General features: G+C 44.1%; 1 protein-coding gene and 1 long non-coding RNA gene across 2 annotated transcripts in view; both read right to left on the bottom strand.

Annotated features, from left to right (window-relative positions):
- Window positions 1–3,151: 3,151 nt before the first annotated feature.
- The window catches only part of LOC104679929 (zinc finger protein 568), an 89,361-nt gene continuing 66,326 nt past the window's right edge, over window positions 3,152–26,186 (bottom strand). Inside the window, exon 8 of the mRNA XM_010385663.2 lies at window positions 3,152–3,537. Within this exon, the coding sequence (XP_010383965.2) occupies window positions 3,260–3,537 (278 nt within the window). The 3' untranslated portion in view covers window positions 3,152–3,259. The remainder of the gene's footprint in view (window positions 3,538–26,186) is intronic.
- Window positions 4,610–25,425, bottom strand: LOC104679970. Its single transcript, XR_004060498.1, has 4 exons — window positions 24,863–25,425; window positions 24,125–24,171; window positions 22,226–22,266; window positions 4,610–4,970 (listed from the first exon to the last, which is right to left on the bottom strand). It is a non-coding gene; the product is annotated as an uncharacterized LOC104679970 (long non-coding RNA).

Here is a 26,186-nt window from a genome sequence, read left to right as displayed (position 1 = left end):
GTGCACTGGTGCGATCTCGGCTCACTGCAACCTCCGCCTCCCCGGTTCAGGCGATTATCCTGCCTCAGCCTCCCGAGTAGCTGGGATTACACGGGCCTGCCACCACGCCTGGCTAATTTTTTGTATTTCTAGTAGACACGAGGTTCCACCATGTTAGCCAGATGGTCTCAGTCTCCTGACCTCATGATCCGCCCACCTCAGCCTAGCAAAAGTGCTGGGATTACAGGCGTGAGCCGTCTGGGCCAGGATGGAGTGCAGCAGTGTGATCTCGGCTCAGGGCAACCTCCCCCTCTGGGTTCAAGCGATTCTCCTGCCTCAGCCTCCTGAGTAGCTGGGACTACAGGTGTGAGCCACCACGCCCAGCTAATTTTTGTATTTATAGTAAAGACGAGGTTTCACCATGTTGGCAAAGATGGTCTTATGTCCTGACCTCGTGATCCACCCTTCTTGGCCTCCCAAAGTGTTGGGATTACAGGCTTGAGCCACTCCACCAGGCTGACATCCTTTTTAATATAAAAATCATTTATACAGGTAGTTTTAAAATTTTCTAGTGGAGAAATGAATTTTGATTAGGGCTGTATTATGTTTTTATTCTGCAACCTCTGCCTCTCGGGTTCAAGCGATTCTCCTGCCTCAGCCTCCCAAGTAGCTGGGACAACAGGTGCACACCACCATCCCTGGCTTAGTTTTTGTATTTTTAGTAGAGATTGGGTTTCGCCACGTTGGCCAGGCTCGTCTCGAACTCCTGACCTTAAGTTATCTGCCTCCCGTTGGCCTCCTAAAGTGCTGAGATTACAGGCGTGAGCCACTGCGCCCAGCCTTTTGAAAAGTTTTAATAAATCATCTAAATCTTCCACCTGACTTCACAGCAACTCACTTTTATTCTACTGGGTTTCTTTACATTATGAATCCCCTAGTAAGGCAAAAGGGTGAGCTATAAATAAAGGCTTCATAGTATTAAATTTTTCTCCAGAAGGAATTACCTAGCCTTCAATAAAGAAGAAGAGATGATGCAAGATGTTCCTATAGTTACTGCATATATAAGTCCTTCCTCTCAAGTCTAATAATGCACGATTAAGAAAATAACAAAGAAGGCCAGGCGCGGTGGCTCAAGCCTGTAATCCCAGCACTTTGGGAGGCCGAGACGGGCGGATCACGAGGTCAGGAAATCGAGACCATCCTGGCTAACACTGTGAAACCCCGTCTCTACTAAAAAATACAAAAAACTAGCCGGGCGAGGTGGCAGGCGCCTGTAGTCCCAGCTACTCGGGAGGCTGAGGCAGGAGAATGGCGTGAACCCGGGAGGCGGAGCTTGCAGTGAGCTGAGATCCGGCCACTGCACTCCAGCCCCCGCGACAGAGTGAGACTCCGTCTCAAAAAAAAAAAAAAAAAAAGAAAATAACAAAGAAAAAGAATAAATGCCTTCATTTAGCACACTTTTTTTTTTTTTTTTTTTTGAGGCGGAGTCTCGCTCTGTCGCCAGTACTGGAGTGCAGTGGCTGGATCTCAGCTCACTGCAAGCTCCGCCTCCCGGGTTTACGCCATTCTCCTGCCTCAGCCTCGGTAGCACACTTTCAATACTAGACAGACACCGCTTTAAATAAATGTATTTAACCCTCACAATGCAGCTAAGAAATATGGTGCTAACAGTACTAATTTATAAATGAGAATATGTAGATGCAGTTAATAAATTCACCCTAAAAGAAATGTTATACTGATGAGGGTGAGTAAAAAGTAAACATTGGTTAAATCCTTTCCCACATTGATTCAGCTCCAGTTAATTTTAGAGAATTAGCTTGCAAATATTTAACAAGATTTATGTGGGATGAAAGAATCTGCTGAATTTTATATACTACTATAGGCTTCCTCAAGTAAGTACTGTCAGATGAATACTTTGTTAGCTAAAGCAAATTGGTGTCCCATATATATGGCCTTTACATTTTGGGTTTTTTTTTTTTTTTTTTTTTTGGAGATGGAGTTTTGCTCTTGTTGCCCAGGCTGGAGGGCAATGGCGCGATCTCAGCTCACTGCAACCTCTGCCTCCCAGGTTCAAGAGATTCTCATGTCTCAGCCTCCCAAGTAGCTGGGATTACAGGCATGTGCCCCCATGCCCAGCTAATTTTGTATTTTTAGTAGAGATGGGGTTTCACCATGTTGATCAAGCTGGTCTCGAACTCCTGGCCTCAAGTGATCAACCCACCTCAGCTTCCCAAAGTGCTGGGATTACAGGCATGAGTCACCATGCCCGGCCCCATCTTTTTTTTTTTTTTTTTTTTTTTTTGAGACAAGAGTCTCACTCTGTCACCCAGGCTGCTGTGCAATGGCATGATCTTGGCTCACTGCAACCTCTATCTCCTGGGCTTAAGCAATCCTCCTGCCTCAGCCTCTCAAGTAGCTGGGATTACAGGCGTGCACCACCACGCCTGGCTAATTTATTTTATATTTTTTGTAGAGACGGTGTTTCACCATGTTGCCTGTATTGGTCTCAAACTCCAGGACTCAAGCAAGGGAAGCAAACCTTGGCTTCCCAAAGTTCTGGGATTACAGGTGTGAGCCACTGTGCCCAGCCTGCATAAATATATATATACACACGTATGTATATATATATATTTACTTATTTTTCGAGACGGAGTGTTGCTCTGTCACCAGGCTGGAATGCAGTGACATGATCTCAGCTCACAGCAACCTCTGCCTCCTGGATTCAAGTGATTCCCCTGCCTCAGCCTCCCGAGTAGCTGGGATTACAGGCACGCACCACCATGCCCGGCTAATTTTTTGCATTTTAGTAGAGACGGGGCTTCACCACGTTGGCGAGGATGGTCTCGATCTCCTGACCTTGTGATCCACCCACCTCAGCCTCCCAAAGTTCTGGGATTACAGGCGGGAGCCATCCGCGCACGGCCTACATTTATATTTTGAATCATCTGATTTCCCCTAAGGACTAATGACTGCTGCTAAGAAAGGTCTGAATTATTAATTTCTCTCAGCACATTCACTGCCCTCCTCTCCCCGTTATGAATTCCCTGAGGTTGACTTGGTTCTGAGCCACCAAAAAGGTCTCCCTATTTTCTTTACATTCATGGAGTTCTTCAATTTTTCCCCAGTTGTATCATGATGTGTAATAAATTCTGAAACATAAATAAATCCCCGCTAATTCCTAACATTTATAAGGTGTCTCACACTTAGAATTATGGATTTTTTTTTCCAAATCAGTATGAATTTTCTCATGTTATCAAATTCTGAGTCATCCCTCATTTCTTCATTCACTCCTGGTTCCTGAATGAATTCTTTGATGTTGACTAAGGTGTGAGGCCCGAATAAAGGCCTTTCCACACTGCTGACATTCATACGGTTTCTCACCAGAATGAATTTTCTGGTGTCGACTAAGTTCTGAACCACGACCAAAGGCCTTCCTACACTCCTTACACTCATAGGGTTTCTCACCAGTGTGACTTCTCTCATGATGAGTGAGTTCTGACCTTCGAATAAAAGCCTTCCCACATTCCTTACACTTATGGGGTCTCTCCCCAGTGTGAACTTTTTGACGTCAAACAAGTTCTGTGCTACAAGTAAAGACCTTTCCACATTCCTTACACTCATATGGTTTCTCACCAGTGTGAGCTCTCTGATGTCAGGTAAGTTCTGAGCCACGACGGAAGGACTTCCCACATTCCTTACACTTACAGGGTTTCTCCCCAGTATGGACACTCCGATGTCGAATAAGATGTGAATCAGAGATAAAGGCTTTCCCACATTCCTTACATTCATGGGGTTTGTCACCAGTATGAATTCTTTGATGTAGACTCAGCTGTGAGGCACAACTGTACACCTTCCCACACTCCTTGCATTCATAGCGTCTTTCACCAGTATGGATTATCTGATGAAGGCTCAGTTGTGTGTCATAACGAAAAGCCTTCCCACATTCCTTACATTTATGGGGTTTCTCACCAGTATGGATTCTTCGATGTCGAAAAAGGTGTGAGGGACGGATAAAGGCCTTCCCACACTCCTTACATTCATAGTATTTCTCATCAGTATGGATCCTCTGATGTAGATTAAGCTGTGCGGTGGATGGAAAGGCTTTCCCACACTCCCTACACTTATAGGGTTTCTCGCCAAGATGCATCCTCTGATGCTGACTAAGTTGTGAGCTGGAATGAAAGGCTTTCCCACATTCCTTACATTTATGAGGTTTCTCTCCAGTATTAATGCTCCGAGGTTGAGTAATTCCAGAATCACGATTAAAGGCACATTTGTTATTTTCACTATGGTTTTTGCTTTCATTAAGCCTGAGGCTGGGCGCGGTGGCTCAAGCCTGTAATCCCAGCACTTTGGGAGGCCGAGACGGGCGGATCACGAGGTCAGGAGATTGCGACCATCCTGGCTAACACGGTGAAACCCCGTTTCTACTAAAAATACAAAAAACTAGCTGGGCAAGGTGGCGGGCGCCTGTAGTCCCAGCTACTCGGGAGGCTGAGGCAGGAGAATGGCGTGAACCCGGGAGGCGGAGCTTGCAGTGAGCTGAGATCCGGCCACTGCATCCAGCCTGGGTGACAGAGCAAGACTCCGTCTCAAAAAAAAAAAAAAAAAAAAAAGCCTCTGAGGCTTAATCAAGTCTGATCCACTATTAAAGATTTTCCTACATTCTCCACAGTCAGGGTCTTTTTCCTTATTATGAATTATTTCATGTTGAATAGGACATGACTGGCACCTGAAAGCATTCTTACATTTCCTGCATTCACAGGATTTCTCTCCAGTATGAATCCACTGATGTTCTCTATGGGCTGTGCACTGCATGGAAGTAAATGGTATTACAGCTTGTCTGAAATGTCCCTCCTGGAGACCCTGTTGTCTGTCTACCTGGCATCTGATTTCTCTGATAACTCTGACCCTCTCCTGTTGCGGTGATCTAATTTCATAAATGTTTTCCTTTGGAGATAAATTCTTGGTTTCTCTTCCAAACTCCCAATCTGTAAAATAACAAGAAAGAAAATAGGAGGTATTTTCACACTGCAGGACAAAGAAAAGTTCTGAAGTAGAAATGACAAACTAAAAATAGTTAATAATTCTTTACACGGCAATTTAAAAAAAAAGGAAGTGAAAAATGAAAAAATGAGGAGCTTTTGGGCTCAAGTGATCTGCCCACCTTAGCCTCCCAAAGTGTTGGGATTATAGGTGTGAGTCACTACACCCAGCCACATCTCTTATACTTTTAAAGACCCTTGTGATTACACTGGGCCCACTTGGATAACCTAAGATCCTCTCACTAACTGAAGTTGAGCAGATTTGCAACCTGAATTCCCCCTTACCATGTAAGAGTAACACGTTCACAAGTTTCAGAGATTCGGATATGGACATCTTTGAGGGGGTCATTATTCTGCCAATATTGGCTTATAATGTATAAATATGTAATTTGTATGACAATAATAGTACAAAGAAGGGACGTGGGAACAGAAGTATTTTGGAGCAAAGCATTTATATAAGATTAAAGTTAAGTTAATATTAATCCAAACTAGATTGTTTTAAGTTGAAATGCTAATTATAATCTTGAAGGCAACCACCAAGAAAATAATTTCAAAGACTATTGTATAAGAAACAGTATAGGAACAAAAATGGTACTCTAGAAAATATTTAGTTAATATAACAGAAGGTAGTAATAGAAGAATAGAGGAATAAAACAATAACAACACAAATAAATAGAAAACAAATACCACAATACCAATTGTAAATCCCACCCCATCAGTGTATTAAATGTAAACATATTAAATACTACAGACTTTGTTAAACACTACAAGAAGAGGCTGGCAGGATGGATTTAAAAAAATGTGATCCAAGTATATGCAATCTACCAGAGACACACTGTTTTTGTTTTTGTTTTTTGAGACATGTTCTCACTCTGTCACCCAGGCTGGAGTGCAATGACGTGATCTCAGCTCATTGCAACCTCCACCCCTTGGGTTCAAGTGATTCTCCTGCCTCAGCCTCCTGAGTAGCTGGGACCACAGACATGGGCCACCACACCTGGCTAATGTTTGTATTTTTAGTAGAGACAGAGCTTCACCATGATGGCCAGGCTGGTCTTGAACTCCTGGCCTCAAGTGATCCGTTCGCCTCGGCCTCCCAAAGTGCTGGGATTACAGGCATGAGCCACCGTGCCTGGTCATTTCTCAACAATTTGCACATCTGGCTAAATTGTTCCTGTTACCACAAATGTCCCCAACCATACTCTCCTTGTTCCTTACCTACCAGAACTGATCCAGACTCACAATGATGTCACATGAGGTGCGCACATACTACACAAGTTCAAAATGGACACACTTTATCCACACACTTTATCCATCTGGCACAGACTCCTTGGGAATATCCTGTAACTCCATACAATCTACATATCTCAGGATATCCCCAGTCCTAAAATCCTCAGACAGCTAGAGATACTGGCTGATACTGAGACTGCAATACAATAAATCAACATCAATTCCTTTCTTGTCTAATTAGAAAACTAAAGTTTGCAATATGTGATTCCACTTAACCATTCATTTCCACTTCATCAAATCACACCTCCAAGAAAGGAGGTATGAAAATTTCCATCAAGGATTGGTTTTCCTACTCCATCAGTACTCTCGGTGTAAGAATATGTATCTAAAAAATGCTAATCCTAGTATAGTGGCTCACTCTTGTAATCCCAACACTTTGGGAGGCCAAGGTGGGAGGAATGCTTGAGCCCAGGAGTTCAAAACCAACACAGTGAGATCCTGTTTCTACAGAAAAATCCAAAAATTAGCCAGGCAAGGTGGTACATACCTGCAGTCCTGGCTGCTTGGGAGGCTGAGGCAGCAGGAGCTCTTTGAGCCTCGGAGGTTGAGGCAGCAGACCCATGATTGTGCCGCTGCACTCCATCCTGGGTGACCGAGCAAGACATTGTCTCAAAAAACCAGAAATGCTAAGAAGTTTGCTGATAAATACCTAAACAGTTCTTGGAGAACAGAGGGGCCCTTAAGACACAGCAGCCTTGGCCAGGCACGGTGGCTCACACCTGTGATCTCAGCACTTTGAGAGGCCAAGGTGGGTGGATCACCTGTGATCAGGAGTTTGAGGTCAGCCTGGTCAACATGGTGAAACCCCGTCTCTACTAAAGATACAAAAATTAACCAGGCATGGTGGCGTGTGCCTGTAATCCCAGCTACTGGGGGGCTGAGGCAGGAGGATCGCTTGAACCTGGGAAGCAGAGGTTGCAGTGAGCCAAGATCGTGCCACTGCACTCTAGCCTGGGCAAGAGAGCAAGACTCTGTCTCAATCAATCAATCAATCAATCAATCAATAAAAGAGATAGCACCCATTGGCAGCATTACTGACTGGAATGGGAAGAACTGGAGAACAAGTCCCTGGGGAAGGCAAGAAGTTTTAGGAAAAAGAAATCTGCTCAATCTGTTCAAATCTTCTAAAGCAAAAAGAAGGCATTCAGAAGCAGAGAGCAGAACAGTTGTTACCAGAGAGGGGGTGGGGGTACAAATGCGGAGATGTCAGTCAGTGAGTACAAAGTTACAATCAGGAGAATTAAATTCTGGTGTTGTATTGCACAGTAGGGTGACTATGGTTAATGATAAAATATTGTATATTACAAAATAACTAGAAGAGGCTTTTGAATATTCTTACCACAAAGAAATGATAAATGCATGAGGTGATGGATACACTAACTACCCTGACTGGCTCTTTATACAACATAGATATGTACTGAAACATCAAATTGTACCCCATAAATATGATCCTGATTACAATGTGTCTGATACGGTTTGGATCTGTGTCCCCACTCAAATCTCATGGGGATTTCTAATCCCTAATGTTGGAGGTAGGGCCTGGTGGGAGGTGATTGGAACATGGGGGTGAATACTTCATGAATGGCTTAGCACCGTCCCCTTGTTGCTGTTCTCGTGATAGTAAGTTCTCACGAGATCTGGCTGTTTAAAAGTGTCTAGCGCCTTCCCTGCTTCCTTCTCCTCCGGCCAGGTGAAGCGCTGGCCTCTCCTTTGCCTTCCACCATGATGGTAAGTTTCCTGAGCGCTCCCAGAAGCTGAGCAGATGCCAGCATCATGCTTCCTGAACAGCCTGCGGAGCTGGAGCTGTAAGCCAATTCAACCTCTTTTCTTTATAAAATCCCCAGTCTCAGGTATTTCTTTATAGCAATGCGAGAAGGGACTAATACAGTGTTAATTAAAATAAAAAACAGAAAAGAATGCATTCAGGCCGTGATGGCTCACACCTGTGATCCTAGCACTTTGGGAGGTGGAGGTGAGAGAATCACTTGAGTCCAGGAGTTTAAGACCAGCCTGGGCAACATACCAGGACCCCATCTCTACAAAAATTAAAAAAATTAAAAAATTAAAGACTGCAGTGAAGGAGAGGAGACATACTAACACGTTGGTAATAGCTTTTACAACTACAAACTTTATACCCTAGGTTTTTACTAGAGAAAGCCTGGGAAAGCAAAAATGGAAGAAAAAGCAAGTAATGGGGATTTGATTGATCTTTTTGGGTAACAGAATTTTGATGACAAAATTCACCAGACTGACCTCAAGGTCCCCAAAGGCCTGAGAATGAATCCCTTCACCCCATCCCTGCTTTTGGTACTCCAACCCACACACACACACAGAGTCTGCTTTTTTTTTCTCTCGCTGAGATTTGAGAAAGAAGGAACAAGCCTTTGTCTTTTCTGAATCCCAGGGAATCCAACTATAGAAAAACAGATTCAGAAGAAACAACTTTCCCACTGTCAGGAGCTGATCAGAGCCCAGGGCCTGGGCTCCCTTTCGTACAACCTGGATGTCACTGAGACTCTTAGCCATGGAAGGCACCCCAAAGACTTGAGGGAGCCCTCAAGGCTCAGGAGCACAGGATACCTAGGCAGGCCCAGCTCTGGACAAAGATTTCTACAATAGAGGGTTCCAGCCTCCCCCAAGCCTAATAGAGATAGGAGGAATAGGCCGGGCGCGGTGGCTCAAGCCTGTAATCCCAGCACTTTGGGAGGCCGAGACGGGCGGATCATGAGGTCAGGAGATCGAGACCATCCTGGCTAATACGATGAAACCCCGTCTCTACTAAAAAATACAAAAAACTAGCCGGGCGACGAGGCGGGCGCCTGTAGTCCCAGCTACTCGGGAGGCTGAGACAGGAGAATGGCGTGAACCCGGGAGGCGGAGCTTGCAGTGAGCTGAGAGCCGGCCACTGCACTCCAGCCTGGGTGGCAGAGCAAGACTCCGTCTCAAAAAAAAAAAAAAAAAAAAGAGATAGGAGGAATAAATTCTAGTGTTCTATGCACCAGCCACTTTCTGGACTTTGTTCCTATATCCCAGAACTGAGGCCTTTGGAACTAAAACTAAAACCTCATTCTGCAAAGACTCTCCAGAATCAGCAGCACTGAGCCAGACAACCCATAGGATCAGGAGGCCCTTAGCAGCCTCAGCAGAGCTCAATTACCCAGATACACAATGCAATGGCTTCCCATGAGACCAGAGTTCCAGGAATCCTCATGGTCAGTACATCCCGGTTCCAAACTGAAATTACCCATGGCTTTCCTGCCTGACATTCTCTCTTGCTACGACCTCTAACCTTACTGCTGATAGTGTAATGCACACTGCATCTCAAGGACAATCATTGTACTTTAAGCACTTTAAGTTCCTGATGCGTTACATATATTAATCCTCACAAGAAGGTCATGAATCCTAACTGAAAGGAAACTTTAGCTTGGAGAAGTGAAGTCATTTACTCAAATCTGCAGCTACAGTGGCATTGCTGGGTTTTGAATCTACTGAGAAATATCCAAGTCTGCACCTGGTTGCCTTCTAACTTCTGGCTCTTGTAGATGCAACCTGAGAATTTCCTGATCTTTTAAAAGAACCCTTAGCTGGCCCCTGCACTTAGGGGAGCAGAAAATGCTAGGTCTGCTGTGTTTGTCACTGCAGATCACAGCAGTGTATGAAGGGAGATCAAAGGGGCAGAAGGGAATGGGAAGAGAGGAGCAGCTGTGTCAACAAAAATCCTCTTATCCAAAAATACCAATCAAATCCCCATGACTCTGGCTCTATGTGGGCACTGGGGTCACAGATAACTCTGACCTAGCATACATTTGCCCTTAAAAAGCTCAGTCACGGGGAAAAAAAAGAAGAGAAAATCAATCATAGGACACCGGGCTCTGTGGGGGACTAGTTACTATGTCCAAATCACCAGTTGAAAAATAAGAGATTGAATATCAAAAATACTTTAGAATGCAAGGATGAGCTGACAGAGAAGTAATCTTCAGCAAATAAAACTATGCCAAAATGCGAACAGAGAGGCGTATGCTGAGCCACTGAGGCTGATTTTCCCCAGGGAATGTCTATAGAGCCCAGATGACCATAAGCTTTGACATTTAAGACTTAAGGAGCAAGGGGAGAGAAGATCAAGTCTACAGCTGGCCAAGTGGGGGTTCTAATTAATTCCATACTACAAAGACCTGGGACCTCTTGAACCATGCCCTCAGAGTAAGGGAAAACTAGATGTAGCATTCTGATTCTTAGGGTCTGCTAGGAAAACTGCCTGACTTGAACCTTGGCAGATGGTGGAAGGGAAACATTTTCCCCTGAGGAACTGTAACTACAAGCCAGCCCTCACACAGGCCTGCAGTTCACATAACGATACTAAGGTGGATCTAAAACACTTGCCATCTGTGTTTACTTTATGGTGGTCCTGGTTTGGCAGGGCTCCTAGTAGGAGCAAATACAGACCTGCCCTAGAGGAACAACCTTAAATCAGGCCTCAAGAATCTATGGGTAGAATTCCAAGGAAAATAACCTATTAGTCAAAAATAAAGCAACATAACATTGTGAATGCACTAAATGTCACTGAACTATGCACTTAAAAATTGTTAACTATATTATGTGAATTTTGCCTAAACAAAAAATCAATTTAAAAAAATGGCCAGGTGTGGTGGCTCATGCCTGTAATCGCAGTACTTTGGGAGGCCAAACTGGGCAGATCACTTGAGGTCAGGGGTTCAAGACCAGCCTAGTCCATCTGGTGAAACCCCATCTCTACTTAAAATACAAAAATTAGCCGGGCATGGTAGCACATGCCTGTAGTCCCAGCTACTCAGGAGGCTGAGAAACAAGAATCGCTTGAACCTGGAAAGTGGAGGCTGTAGTGAGCTAAGATTGCATCAGTTATCCAGCCTGGGTAACACAGTGAGACTGTGTCTCAAAAAAAAAAAAAAAAAAAGAAAGAAAGAAAAAAAGATACAAAGAGGCATAATTCCATGAACAAAAAGTCAGGAAAATCAGTCATACAATTGTTTTAACTTTTCATTATGTTTGAAAATTTCCCTAATAAAATGTTGAGAGGGAAGAGGAATTATCTCCGTAAAATATTCATATTTTATATAGATAATTCCAAAAATTATAAAACAAGCATATTACATTTTTTTAAAATGGAGGAAATGTAATAAGAAAACTTCATAAAGATGACAGTAGATTTTAAAAAAACGAAAAGAAATAAAAACATAAAACAAAAAACATACTTCAATCATACAATGGCTGGAATAAATCTCTCTGAAGAGGAAAATTACTGTACTGAAAGGTATAAAAAGAGATTATGCAGAATGCAATTAAAAAAGACAAATGAGGCCGGGCGCGATGGCTCAAGCCTGTAATCCCAGCACTTTGGGAGGCCGAGACGGGTGGAACACAAGGTCAGGAGATCGAGACCATCCTGGCTAACACGGTGAAACCCCGTCTCTACTAAAAAATACAAAAAACTAGCCGGGTGAGGTGGCAGGCACCTGTAGTCCCAGCTACTCGGGAGGCTGAGGCAGGAGAATGGCGTGAACCCAGGAGGCGGAGCTTGCAGTGAGCTGAGATCCGGCCACTGCACTCCAGCCCGGGTGACACAGCGAGACTCCATCTCAAAAAAAAAAAAAAAAGACAAATGAGGCCAGGCGCGGTGGCTCACGCCTGCAATCCCGGTACTTTGGGAGGCCGAGGCGGGTGGATCACGAGGTCAGGAGATCGAGACCATCCTGGTCAACACGGTGAAACCCCGTCTCTACTAAAAATACAAAACATTAGCCGGGCACGGTGGCGGGTGTCTGTAGTCCCAGCTACTTGGGAGGCTGAGGCAGGAGAATGGTGTGGATCCGGGAGGCGGAGCTTGCAGTGAGCTGAGATCATGCCACTGCACTCCAGCCTGGGCAACAGAGTGAGACTCCGTCTCAAAAAAAAAAAGACAAATGAGCAGATGTACAGAAGAGAGATTAAGAAGATAATGTGAGATAGCTTAATAGATATTTAACTGAAGTTCTAGAAGGAGAGAGGAGAAAGAATGAAGAAAATGGCAGTATTGGAAGACAGGACAGCTAAGAAATTCTCAGAATTGGCAAAAGCAGATTCAGGAAGCCGAGTAAGTCTTAAACAGAATAAATAAAAATAAATTCATGCCTAGACAATCAGATCAAAACTGCAGAGCACTAAATACAAAGAGAATACGTGAAAAGCAATTTGGGAATAAAAGTAGATTATCTACATAAAAAAAAAGTCTGATAGACGACTATTTAATAACAAAAATGTAAACCGGAAGACAGTGGAATGTCCCAGTGTGAGGGTAGAATACCTTTCACAAATAAGGGCAAATAAAGACATTTTTAAAAAAAACCAAAATCAGAAAGAAATTTACTATTTATTCCATCTAAAGGAAAGTGATCCCAGATGCAGAGCCTGAGATGTAAGAAAGAATGGTGAACCAAGAAAGTGGTAAATACATGGATAATCTAAGCTAACACTCAATACATAAAATAAAATTTTCTTATGGGTTAAAAAAAGATAGAAGAAAAATACCTGACAATAATGTAAGTTGTTTGATTAGTTAGAATATATCCTACTTCCTTATTTACCAAAAACATAAGAATATTTTTTAGTTGTAGACACTAGTAAGTTAAGAAAGTGTATTAAAATTTCTAAGGTAACTACTAAGTAAACACAAATAGCTTATAACTTTCAAACTCACAGAAGGGAAAATGAAATTAAGATAATGAAATACAGAAAAGGGAGAATAAAAAGCACAAAAATGATACCTTCAATTATATCAGTAATTACAAGCACTGTAAATAGACTAAATACTTTTGTTAAAGAACAAAGTTGGTCAAAGTTGTCAAAAACTAAAGCACAGCTCTCTGCTGGTTATTAGAGACACATCCAAAACATAAATATTCAGAAAGATGAAAGTTAGAAAAGGATAACTTTATGCTTAAATAATAATACACACATATTATATATACATATACATATGCATAAATGAAATAGAAACTAATAGACAAACCCTAATCATAATGGCAGATTTTAACAAAACACTAGAAATAACTGATAGATACAACAGACAAAAAGTCAATAAAAACAGAATATTTAGATACCAAAATTATTAAGCTTGATCTAAAGGCTGCATATAGAACAATGCACTCAATTCAAATAACATTCTTCTCAATCATATGTGGAAGATTTTGAAAAACTGACCACGCTGGACCTTAATGCAAGAGAAAAACATTTTGCATGAACGAATACATACTAAGAAAATGATGCAATACTAAGACACGACTGCTTTATGGGCAGGGGGAGGATGGGAGTAGTAGATGGCAAAGAAGAAAGGGAATAAACAAATAATCTGAAAAGAGTGGCCTTGCTCACACCATTGATAACATGAGTACTCCAAGATCCTACCATGGGAAAAAGAAAAGGAAAACTGATATATTTTATGAAGCTAGACCAGAGGTCAGCAAACTTTTTTTGTAAAGGGCCAAATAGTAAGTATCTTAGGCTCTGTGGGACATACCATCTCTGCTGCAACTCCTCAACTCTGCCATGCAGCACAGAAGCAGCCATAGATGTTATATAAGTGGATGAATGTGGTTATGTTCCAGTAAAGCTTTATTTATGAACACTAAAATTTGAATTTCATACAATTTCCATGTGTCATAAAATATAATTCTTTTGATCATTTCCCCCAACCACTTAAAAATGTAGAAAACAGGCCGGGCGCGGTGGCTCAAGCCTGTAATCCCAGCACTTTGGGAGGCCGAGACGGGCGGATCACGAGGTCAGGAGATCGAGACCATCCTGGCTAACACGGTGAAACCCCGTCTCTACTAAAAATACAAAAAACTAGCCGGGCGAGGTGGCGGGCGCCTGTAGTCCCAGCTACTCGGGAGGCTGAGGCAGGAGAATGGCGTAAACCCGGGAGGCAGAGCTTGCAGTGAGCTGAGATCTGGCCACTGCACTCCAGTCTGGGCGACAGAGCAAGACTCCGCCTCAAAAAAAAAAAAAAAAAAAAAAAAAAAAAAAAAAAAAAATGTAGAAAACAATCTTGCTTCACAGGCCAAGGCCACAGTTCTCCTGGGATAGAGTAACTTGTTAAAGACATTATGAAGAACTGAAATTACTGGCCAGTCTTACACATGCCACAGATTTAAAATTCTAAGCAAGTTATTAGCAAACTGAATCCAGTAATATGTAAAAATTCATCACACATCATGGCTAAGTTAGGTTCTTCCCAATAAAAGGTGTATATGATACTGGAAATAAATTAAAATTATTAGGCACATTAACAGATTAAAGAGAAAACACTTATGATCATTTATTTTTTTTCTTTTTTTGAGATGGAATTTTGCTCTTGTTGCCCAGGATGGAGTACAATGGCGCGATCTTGACTCACTGCAACCTCTGCCTCCGAGGTTCAAGCAATTCTCCTGCCTCAGCCTCCCAACTAGCTGAGATTACAGGTGCCCACCACCTCGCCTGGCTAATTTTTGTTGTTGTATTTTTAGTAGAGACAGGGTTTTGCCATGTTGGCCAGGCTGGTCTCGAACTCCTGACCTCAGGTGATCCACCCAACTCAGCCTCCCAAAGTGCTGGGATTACAGGCATGAGCCATCGTGCCCGACCAATCATTTCAATGGAGGCAGAAAAGGCATTTTAGAAATGCAATATTCCTTCATGATAAAAACTTAAGAGCAAATTAGCAATAAAAAAGCAATGTCCCTAACCTGATAAAGGACATCTACAAAAAAAAAAAAAAAAAAACAAGTGCAAACATAAGTAAAAGTGAAGTATCTAAAACTGTGAATAAGACAGGGTTCCCGGCCGGGCGCGGTGGCTCAAGCCTGTAATCCCACCACTTTGGGAGGCCGAGATGGGCGGATCACGAGGTCAGGAGATCGAGACCATCCTGGCTAACACAGTGAAACTCCATCTCTACTAAAAATACAAAAACTAGCCGGGCGAGGTGGCGGGCGCCTGTAGTCCCAGCTACTCGGGAGGCTGAGGCGGGAGAATGGCGCAAACCCGGGAGGCGGAGTTTGCAGTGAGCTGAGATCCGGCCACTGCACTCCAGTCCGGGCGACAGAGCGAGACTCCGCCTCAAAAAAAAAAAAAAAAAAAAAAAGACAGGGTTCCCATATTCCCCATTCAAAACTGTTCTGGGAGGTGGAGCCAGTGTAGCAAAGTAAGAATTAAAATAAGGTTAAAAAAGAAGGAAAGAAATCAATACTAATAGACAAAGACAATTATTTACAACTAAAACATGTCTTTATTCATCAATGATATGATCAAGTTGCATGACCCCACATCCAAAAGAATCTACAAGATGTGAGAATAAATAAGAGTTAAAACAAGGTGGAGGGATATAAAATTAATGTCTCAAAATCAACTGCAATAATCTGTCATGGGAGTTTTAAGAAAAAAAAAAATCAATGGCAAGTCTATATACCAGAAACAATGAGAAAATTATATTTTATTTTATTTACTTTTTTTTTTTTAAGACTGGGTCTCGCTCTGTCACCCAGGCTGGAGGGTAGTGGCATAATCATAGCGCACCGCAGCCTCGTCCTCCTGGGCTCGAGTGATTCTCCTACCTCAGCCTACCAAGTAGCTGGGACTACAGGCATGTACCATCATGCCTGGTGAATTTTTTATTTATAGTAGAGATGGGGTCTAACTATGTTGCCCAGGCTGGTCTCAAACTGCTGGGCTTACGTGATTCGCCTGCCTCAGTCTCCTTAAGTGTTGGGGTTACAGGTGTGAGCCACAGCACCCGGCCTATATTCTAAAATTAATGTCATCTAAGAAAACCACAAAACATAAAAATACCTAGAAATAAAATTAACAAAAGATGTGTAAGACTCTAATTATAAAATACTATTAAAACCATTTCACAAGACTCAAATAAGCAGAGTTATTTAGAGGCAGAGGAAGACTCAATATTCTAAAAATGTCAACTTTCCCCAAATTGATCAAAGGTTTAGTGCATTACAAATCATTATCCCGGCTGGATTTCTACAGAACTTGATCGGTCAATTCTAAAATGTATATGAAGCCAAAGCCTAGGAACAGCTAAGACCTTTCTAGAGAACAGGACCATGGTAGAGGAATGTCAGACATTACTAGAATGCAGTCTTTAGGCGGTATGGTTTCAATAGACAAACAGACTGGCAGATTACAAAGGAGAGCCCAGAAAAGACCAACATGTATATAGGGAAACTTAATCTATGACAGAACTGCCACTGAAGTACAGAGAAAGGAGGACTGTGTAGTGAGGAATGTGGCCTCCAAAAAGAGGTCTGGCCTTTGTCCCAGCTCTTGGGAAGCAACCTCTAAACACATCGAATTTCCGGAGTGATAGGAATGTCTTTGTTATTTATGGTGGGCCCCTAAGACCATGTCTCTTAGTTTATGCTCATGAGATGACTAGGGCTTGGGGCTGGCCACACCTACCTCTACCATGTAATCGGTCTTGGGACTTTGAACCATGTGATATCAGCTTGACTTTCAGGCAAGGAGGGAGGACAGATGCTGGAAACTGAGTTTGTGCACCTGGAAAATGATTCAATCAATGATGCTTATGTAATGAAGCTTCAGTAAAAACTGGGCACTGAAGCTTGAGTGAGCTTCTCTGGTTGACAATACTCTGGGTGTACTGCCAAACATCAATACTGGGAGGCTAATACAACCCAATGTATCCTTTCCCTGTTATAAATGTGACTGTGAATATAACAGCTTTCAGTGAGTTCTGTGAGTCTTTTTACTGAATTATTATACCTAAGGGTGGTGGTGGTGGAAACACCTGAATTTCTAGTTAGCTGGTCTGAAGTGAGAGTGGTCATGGGAACCCCTTAAGTTGTAGCTGGTGCCTGAGTGATGGCATCTTGTAGGGACTGTTCCCTCAGACCCTGCAGTTTGCCTAATCCTTTACAATAAATTGCCTTTTCAATAAACGATGTTTCAGATATTAGTTATCCAAATGGAAATACCATACCCTACAATTAATTCCAAGTGAACTGAAGACTTAAACATAAAAGACAAAATAATATCATTTATAGAAAATAGGGAGAATATCTTTACTCTTAGGAGAGGAGAGATTTCATACACAAGATGTAAATAAATTAAAGAAAATAGCATTAAATTTGATGGCATTAAAATTGAGAATTTCTACCATCATTTAAAGGTTTGGCCGGGCGCGGTGGCTCAAGCCTGTAATCCCAGCACTTTGGGAGGCTGAGACGGGCGGATCACGAGGTCAGGAGATCGAGACCATCCTGGCTAACACGGTGAAACCCCGTCTCTACTAAAAATACAAAAAACTAGCCGGGCGAGGTGGCGGGCGCCTGTAGTCCCAGCTACTCGGGAGGCTGAGGCAGGAGAATGGCGTGAACCCGGGAGGCGGAGCTTGCAGTGAGCTGAGATCCGGCCACTGTACTCCAGCCTGGGTGACAGAGCAAGACTCCGTCTCAAAAAAAAAAAAAAAAAAAAAAAAAAAAAAAAAGGTTAAAGTAAGAAAGCATGCACAGCACATATAACTGACAAGGACGACAATCCACAGTATTTAAGAAATGCACACAAAGCATTAAAAGGAACAAAAACTCTGGAAATATAAAAATCAATAGAAAAATTAGAAATGACATAAAATTGTACTTCAGAAAAGAGAAAACATGAATGCCAATAAGCATGAAAGTGGTGGTTTGAAATGAAAATAATATATATCAACTCATACCCAAGTGCGGAAAGATTTACAAGTTTAATAATAGCAAGTGTTGGTGAGGATACGAAGTAAAAGGAATAGTAAATGAGTATAGTAAACACTTTAGAAAACAACTGGGCAATGTCTAGTAAGGCTAAAAACGCAAATAACCTATGAGCTAGCAATTCCATTTCTAGTTACATATTTACAGAAATTCTCGCACAGGATACAATAAGAGGAGTTCAAGAATGTTCACAGGAGTAATGTACACAATATCAATGAAAAAATGTATTCATACAATGGATGGCTATACAGTAGGATAAGTTTGCAAGGTGAATGAATCTCTTGAACACTTGTTGGAAGACAAGTAATAGAGCTGCAGAAGAATCCAAACAGTATGATTTCTTGACATCAAATTAGAACAGGAAAATAAACACATATGGTTAAGACTGAAAAGAAAAACAAGGAAATGCAAAACAAAATTCAGAATAACAGATACCTCTGACAGCTGAAGAAGGGGATTTGGATTGGGATGATCAAAGCACACATGGGATTTCTAACATTAGCATTCTACCTCTTAACATGGGTGTTCAGTCCCCCTTAATATGTTTTTTTTTTTTTTTTTTTTTTTTTTTTTTTTTTTTTTGAGACGGAGTCTTGCTCTGCCACCAAGGCTGGAGTGCAGTGGCCGGCTCTCAGCTCACTGCAAGCTCCGCCTCCCGGGTTCACGCCATTCTCCTGTCTCAGCCTCCCGAGTAGTTGGGACTACAGGCGCCCGCCTCGTCGCCCGGCTAGTTTTTTGTATTTTTTAGTAGAGACGGGGTTTCACCGTGTTAGCCAGGATGGTCTCGATCTCCTGACCTCGTGATCCGCCCGTCTCGGCCTCCCAAAGTGCTGGGATTACAGGCTTGAGCCACCGCGCCCGGCTAATATGTTAAACATGTTCTATTATTCAGTATTTAATAAAAGCAGTTTTAAAAAGACAGTTAAAAAAAAAAAAAAAAAAGGCCAGGCGCGGTGGCTCAAGCCTGTAATCCCAGCACTTTGGGAGGCCGAGACGGGCGGATCACAAGGTCAGGAGATCAAGACCATCCTGGCTAACACGGTGAAACCCCGTCTCTACTAAAAAATACAAAAAAAACTAGCCGGGCATGGTGGCAGGCACCTGTATAGTCCCAGCTACTCGGGAGGCTGAGGCAGGAGAATGGCGTAAACCCGGAAGGCGGAGCTTGCAGTGAGCCGAGATCCAACCACTGCACTCCAGCCTGGGTGACAGAGTGAGACTCCGTCTCAAAAAAAAAAAATAAATAAATAAAAATAAATAAATAAATAAATAAAAAGACACAGGCCAGGTGCAGTGGCTTATGCCTGTAATCCCAGCACTTTGGGAGGCCAAACCCGGTGAATCACCTGAGGTCGGGAGTTTGAGACCAGCCTGACCAACATGGAGAAACTCCGTCTCTACTAAAAAATACAAAATTAGCTGGGCATGGTGGCGCATGCCTGTAATCCCAGCTACTTGGGAGGCTGAGGCAGGAGAATCACTTCAACCCGGGAGGCGGAGGTTGTGGTGAGCTGAGATTGCACCATTGCACTCCAGCCTGGGCAACAAGAGCAAAAAAAAAAGACAGTTACAATATAGTATGATAAGGACTATAAGAGATACAGCAATTGAGACCAAGTGCAACCACAAGACTGACGCAGGCTTCACAGATGCTGGTTCTTGACCTAGGTTCAGTAGAACCTAGAGAAAGGGGTGGTAATGGATAAAAGCCCTTCTTGTGTTTCTTGTACAATGGAGGCATAAGATAGACTGTGTATTCTGGGAACTGCTAGTAGTTTAACACAACTAGGGTAAAGTCAGAGAGGGAGTGCAGAGATGAGGCTGAAAAGAAGGATCAGATCTTGAGACATTTAGACTTGTTCTCACAGATGAAAAGAATTAACTGAGGGGTTTTAAAGTAGGATATGTTGCCTCCCATTAAAAGAATCTTGTTATAGGAAATAAGAAAATAGTGACTTACTTAGGTTGAGAGGTGTGGGGAAAGTTTCACGTAACCTGTAGAAAATTAACTGGGACTTAGAAAAGGAACAGAATTCCAACAAGCAGAAAACAGATTGAACAGCACTCCAAATAGAGCAGAAGATGGAGACCAATTGCATCCTGTGTTTCTGAGGAGCAGAAAGTTAACTGGGATAGCTGATGAGAGGTTCTGAGGGAGAAGAGAGAAGTGATGTTGGAGAACTCCATAGGAGTCAGGACAGGAAATGTTTTGAATGGCAGGTTATACCTGCCAGGACTAAACACATCATCTTTGTTCACAACTTTACTCCAATACTAGGCTTTGTGCTCTGCTAAATACAGAATGTGCTTTTTAATAAACACACAATGAACGTGAAAGAGCTGGAGATTTATCCTGAAAGTAACAGGCATTCACTGAACAGAATTTAAAAGGTGACATTACTGGACTATCTTATTGGCAAAGAGTAAAAGTGGAGCCAGGGAGCCCAACTAGTTCAATGTAGCATCTACTCCCACAAGGCAAGACAGTGGAGTGAGGCCCTAGTGCATAAGCTCACAGAACAGGAAAAGAAAAGCAGCAATGAAACTGGGCACTTCACTGGATGTTGAGGAGACCAGAAGGTAGGAGCTAGGGGACCCCAGGTTGCCAGTGTAAGTGCAGGTGAATTTCCAGTATCATCACATTTCCCAAACTGAAATTATGAGGAAGTCTATGGTCACAGAGCTAGCAAATGGCAGAAATGGGCTAAGATTCTACCCTTTCATCACAGTGCACAGCCTCCCATTAGCAGGGACAAAGGGCAATGAATATTTTCAGGAGAGAAGACACAGGGAGAAATAGACAGTGAAGGGTTGAAGGGCAAGGGGAACTGAAGCTTTCTCCCCACCGGTGTGCAGGAAATGGATGGGAAGGGGTGGTGATCTTCTGATAATCTTAGGAAGGTTTTGGCCTCTACAGGAATGGGAAGAGAAACTCAACAAATTCTTACAGAATTCTGAAGAAAAGTTAAAGAGAAAGAAACAGATTAATTCAGAATAGAAAATATGTTTCTTTAGTCTTAGAGTGAAAGTAATTCTTGAGGACTGGCCAGAATTAATGAAGTAAGTGCTACATCCAGACATACCCAGAAAAAAAAAAACCCTTAAATTTCACATCCTACAAATACCATGCCACTCTTTAAAATATGTTACTCCAAAGTCGCATAAAAAATCTAAATAAACACTCCAAATTTGGAATTTTATAGCCAACATTCTCTGGTCAGATTATCACAGGAGATACCTTAAAGACTAGATTGTTTGGATAAAAGACAAAGTATTTTAGGAAAATATAAAAGTAACTATTCTATTTTTGTGGTAAGAAAGTCCATCCGGCATAGCATAAAGGGAAAAAAATTTAAGAAAAGCGTTGATTTATCTGAATACATTTCTGGAAATTAGATGAATCTAAAAGCACATAAAATAGATTAACTGTGAAAAAATATTTCTAAAACAACTTATAAACGACAAAAAGAAAACATGCTGAACATATGAAATGTTGTTTAAAATAAATAAAAAAAGATAGCATTCTTTGACAAGTGGGCAAAGGAAGTCAGTAGGTGATTTAGAAATCCCAGCTCTACCATTTTTTTTTTTTTTAGACGGAGTTTTGCTCTTGTTGCCCAGGCTGGAGTGCAATGGCACAATCTTGGCTCACCGCAACCTCCACCTCCCAGGTTCAACCGATTCTCCTGCCTCAGCCTCCGGAGTAGCTGGGATTACAGGCGCCCGCCACCACATCTGGCTAATTTTGTATTCTTAGTAGAGATGGGGTTTCTCCATGTTGGTCAGGCTGGTCTTGAACTTCTGACTTCAGGAAATCCACCTGCCTTGGCCTCCCAAAGTGCTGGGATTACAGGCATGAGCCACTGCGCCTGGCCAGCTCTACCATTTTTAACTGTGTAACTTTGAGGCGAGTGACCTGATTTCCTCAGTAGTCAACTTAGAATAATACTCTATTTCATCGAATCTGAGATGTCACTGATTACAAGGCCCTTATAACTTTATATACTAGGAAAGAAAAAAAAAACGCCATCAGTGAAACTATGACTTGCCAAGAATTTTTGTAAAGCCCATTTTGATTTCAGAGAGGTTAAAATGTGGAAAAAAGTGCATCAGAGAATTAATGAAATATAGTCATACCTGTCTAATAGGGTTGTTACGTGGATTCAACAAGATCACACCTGTAAAGAACATCCAACTATAAGTGGCTCAAAGTGCATGCTCAGTAAGTTAGCTACTTCTACTAGTAGTTATGAACCCACTCTGAAAAAAACAAAAAATCACATGACCACACATAAGAGCAGACAAAATAATTTGAAAACATTAATAGTGACGATCTGGATGGTGGCACCATGGATGGGTGACTTAAAAGTTCTTTGTGACTCCCTCAAGTTTTCGAACTTTTGCAAAAATTGTATATCACTTTAATCATAAGAGGGCATTCAGGTTATTTCTATCTTGAGGAAAAACTATCTGGAGATAAAGTGGACAGGTAGGCATTCCAGGCTATAAGAAATTGAGGCCAGGCATGGTGGCTTATGCCTGTAATTCCAGCACTTTGGGAGGCCGAGGCGGGGAGATCACAAGGTCAGGAGTAGGAGACCAGCCTGACCAACATGGTGAAACCCCTGTCTCTACTAAAAATACAAAAACTAGCGGGGCATGGTGGTGCGTGCCTGTAATCCCAGCTACTCAGGAGGCTGAGGCAGAAGAATTGCTTGAACCAGGGAGGCGGAGGTTGCAGTGAGCGCAGAGCATACCACTGCACTCTAGCCTGGGTGAGAGAACAAAACTCTGTCTCAAAAAAAAAAAAAAAAAAAAAAAAAAGGCGTGGCGCGGTGGCTCATGCCTATAATCCTAACACTTTGGGAGGCCAAGGCAGGCGGATCACGAAGTCAAGAGATTGAGACTATCCTGGCCAACATGGTGAAACCCTGTCTCTACTAAAAATACAAAAATTAGCTGGGCGTCATGGCATGTGCCTATAGTTCCAGCTACTCGGAAGACTGAGGCAGGAGAATCGCTTGAACCTGGGAGGCGGAAGTTGCAGTGAGCTGAGATAGTACCACTGCACTCCTGCCTGGCGACAGAGCAAGACTTCCAGAGGCCGAGGCGGGCAGATCAGGAGGTCAGGAGATTGAGACCATCCTGGCCAACACAGTGAAACCCCGTCTCCACTAAAAATACAAAAAATTAGCCAGGCGTGGTGGCATGCGCCTGTAATCCCAGCTACTCAGGAGGCTGAGGCAGGAGAATCGCTTGAACCCAGGAGGCAGAGGTTGCAGTGAGCCGAGATTGCACCATTGCACTCCAGCCTAGGCGACAGAGGAGACTCGGTCTTAAAAAAAAAAGAAAAAGAAAGAAAGAAATCGATAAGCAGGCCAGGCAAGATGGCTCTCACCTGTAATCCCAGCACTTTGGGAGGTCGAGGCGGGCGGATTGCCTGAGCTGAGTTCGAGATCAGCCTGGGCAATATGGCAAAACCCCGTCTCTACTAAAAATACAAAAATTAGCTAGGCGTGATGGCATGTGCCTGTAATCTCAGCTACTCGGGAGGCTAAGGCAGGAGAATCATTTCAACCCAGGAGGCGGAAGTTGCAGTGAGCCGAGATCACGCCACTGCACTCCAGCCCAGGCAACAGAACGAGACTCTGTCTCAAAAAAAAAAAAAAAAAAAAAAAAAAGATAAGCAAAGCCTATTGCATATGACCATGGAGGGGACAATGTAGAAATTAGTGAGACTGAAAAAGCTAATTCTGTTCTTCAATTTCTCTGCCAAATCACTGAGGCACGTTCTCTGTCAACACTGTTGTGAGCATGAATAAAATCCAGGGAAGTGGAAATTCTCTATCAGATGAGACAATGTTTACAAAATAGCCCTGGGCTGCTTTAGGAAAATGCTCCATAAATGCAGTTTCCTCCCCTCTTGTCCTTTCTCCAAATCATGAATGTAAATCTTTTAGATAAATTTCTGAAATAGGACACTGTCCTGAAAACCAATAAGTCCTTTCCAAGAAGAAAATGTCAAATGCAACTTACCTCTGCCATCACTTCAGATGCACAGCAGTTCTCTCCTCTTCTGGGTTCTTGAAGAAAGATGTGGGAAAACATTAAGAAGCCATAAGACAACAATCCCTCCCTGAACCCCTTGGGAGGCCAAACTCCTACCCCACCCCAGGTACTGAAAGGGAGACCAAAGAAGCTGCAACACCACCGCCCTCTGTCATCCTCACAACGAAATGCAGGTGACCTTAGGAGCCCAAACAGGAGTCCTGGGAGGGCTCCCCTAGACCGTAGCCTTCTTCCTCCATAAGAGACTAACTTGGGAAACTTTCAGGCCTAGCGTCTTACACTGAACCCAAAAGCGTGTGGCGCCAAGACACAGCTTAAGTGGACCCACCTGTCAGGGTCTCAAACTCCTGTCCTTTAGGCTGGGGTCACCTTTATGGGCCTAGATCCCTGGTGGCTACTGGGTGAAAGAACAGAGAAGTGGATACAGCAGGAACTCCCTAGCCCCAAACCCTAGAACCATTTCCACCCTCAACACACACTAGAGATAGACCCGGTGGCGGGAAGGCCATTCACAGAGATTCACTACCTACTTAGCAGTCGCAGTTGGAGTTTGAGTAGAAGGCCAGGACCCATCCACTGGGCCGACCCCGCCCAGCGTATCCCCAGAATGTACAGCGAGGGTGTCCCGCCCCCTCCCAGGCCTCCCAAAGATGGGGTCGACGACCCGGCACCATGGGGCTCGCCCGCGCACACGCTCACACTTACATGCTCAGCCACACAGAATCCCGTGCAGACAGGGCTCCCACCACAGCCTCGCGGGCACATCGAGCACAGATTGCCAAGCACCTGTCGCTGGGCGCACAATCCAGGTCCGGGGAGAACTGCACAGACTTTTAGTCCAGCCAAGAGAACGCAGGGCCGCGATACCCCAGACCTCCTAACATTCCCAGCCCGCTCCTGCGCCAGCCTCACACCACACCCACTCCTTGCAGTCGCGCGGCCCCACACTGCCCTCTCCCGAGCCGGGGGCCAGTAGCCCTGACACTCTCCTCCCATCCCGACTGCACTGCCCCGACACCCTCTTCCTTCCCCATCGCACAGCCCAGAGCTCCCTTAGCGGTGAAGCCCGGGAATGCAGTCCGCACATCTCCGAGAGCCACATGACTTTTAAACTGCAGACAACCCCAGTCCCGCGCCGGGACGCCTCACGCCCCCTTCGGCGTCCTAGCACTCAAGTCTGAACGAGTTCATCCCAACCAAATGACCTCCGCAGCCCGGGACGTTCCAGCCCTTTGCGTTCCAACACCCGCCAGGTCACGCGGACTAGCCCCTTTCGGCCGGAAGTGGTTGGGCCGCGGGGCCCCCTGGGAAATGTAGTCCAGAGGTGGGTGCGCCACCCGGGGCCTGGACCGCACCGCGGTCACTGGCACTCACAGCCATGTCCAGTTCCCCGCCTCCAGTGAAGCCGAGGCCAGACCGCCCAGCCGCGCCAGAGCACCCTCCCAGGACCTGGGCAAATATACAGGCCCAGGCAGCAATAGGTGGCCGCTGACTGCTAGAAAAAGACTGTGGGGCCGTGGAGAGTTCAGAAAAATGTAGCCGCAAACCCGGGAAGGGGCGGCCCAACCCGGCCCGCCGCTAGGACTTCCAGAGTCCGCGAAGTTAACCCGGCTGCAGCCGCCCTCTCCCCTAACGGAGAGTCAGGGAGTGGGGTTTGTGTGTGTGCCCAGAGGCCTCTCAAGTGCAGTGAAAAGCCAGGGAGCAGACCACCCAGGCTTCCCTCCACAGGGAGCCGCGCCCTGGGGTGGATCAGAAGAGGCCGACTCCTGGCCACGCCACGAATTAGGAGTCGGCCCGGACCTGGGGCTTCCATGACCTGGGCCACAATCCCGATAAAGACGGGTGGCAGGCCGGGCGCGGTGGCTCAAGCCTGTAATCCCAGCACTTTGGGAGGCCGAGACGGGCGGATCACGAGGTCAGGAGATCAAGACCATCCTGGCTAACACGGTGAAACCCCGTCTCTACTAAAAATACAAAAACTAGCCGGGCGAGGTGGCGGGCGCCTGTAGTCCCAGCTACTCGGGAGGCT

This window comes from Rhinopithecus roxellana, chromosome 12 (genome assembly GCF_007565055.1).
Source record: "Rhinopithecus roxellana isolate Shanxi Qingling chromosome 12, ASM756505v1, whole genome shotgun sequence".
NCBI lineage: Eukaryota > Metazoa > Chordata > Mammalia > Primates > Cercopithecidae > Rhinopithecus > Rhinopithecus roxellana.
Note: the sequence above shows the minus strand (reverse complement) of the source record. Positions and strands in the feature narration are given on the sequence as shown.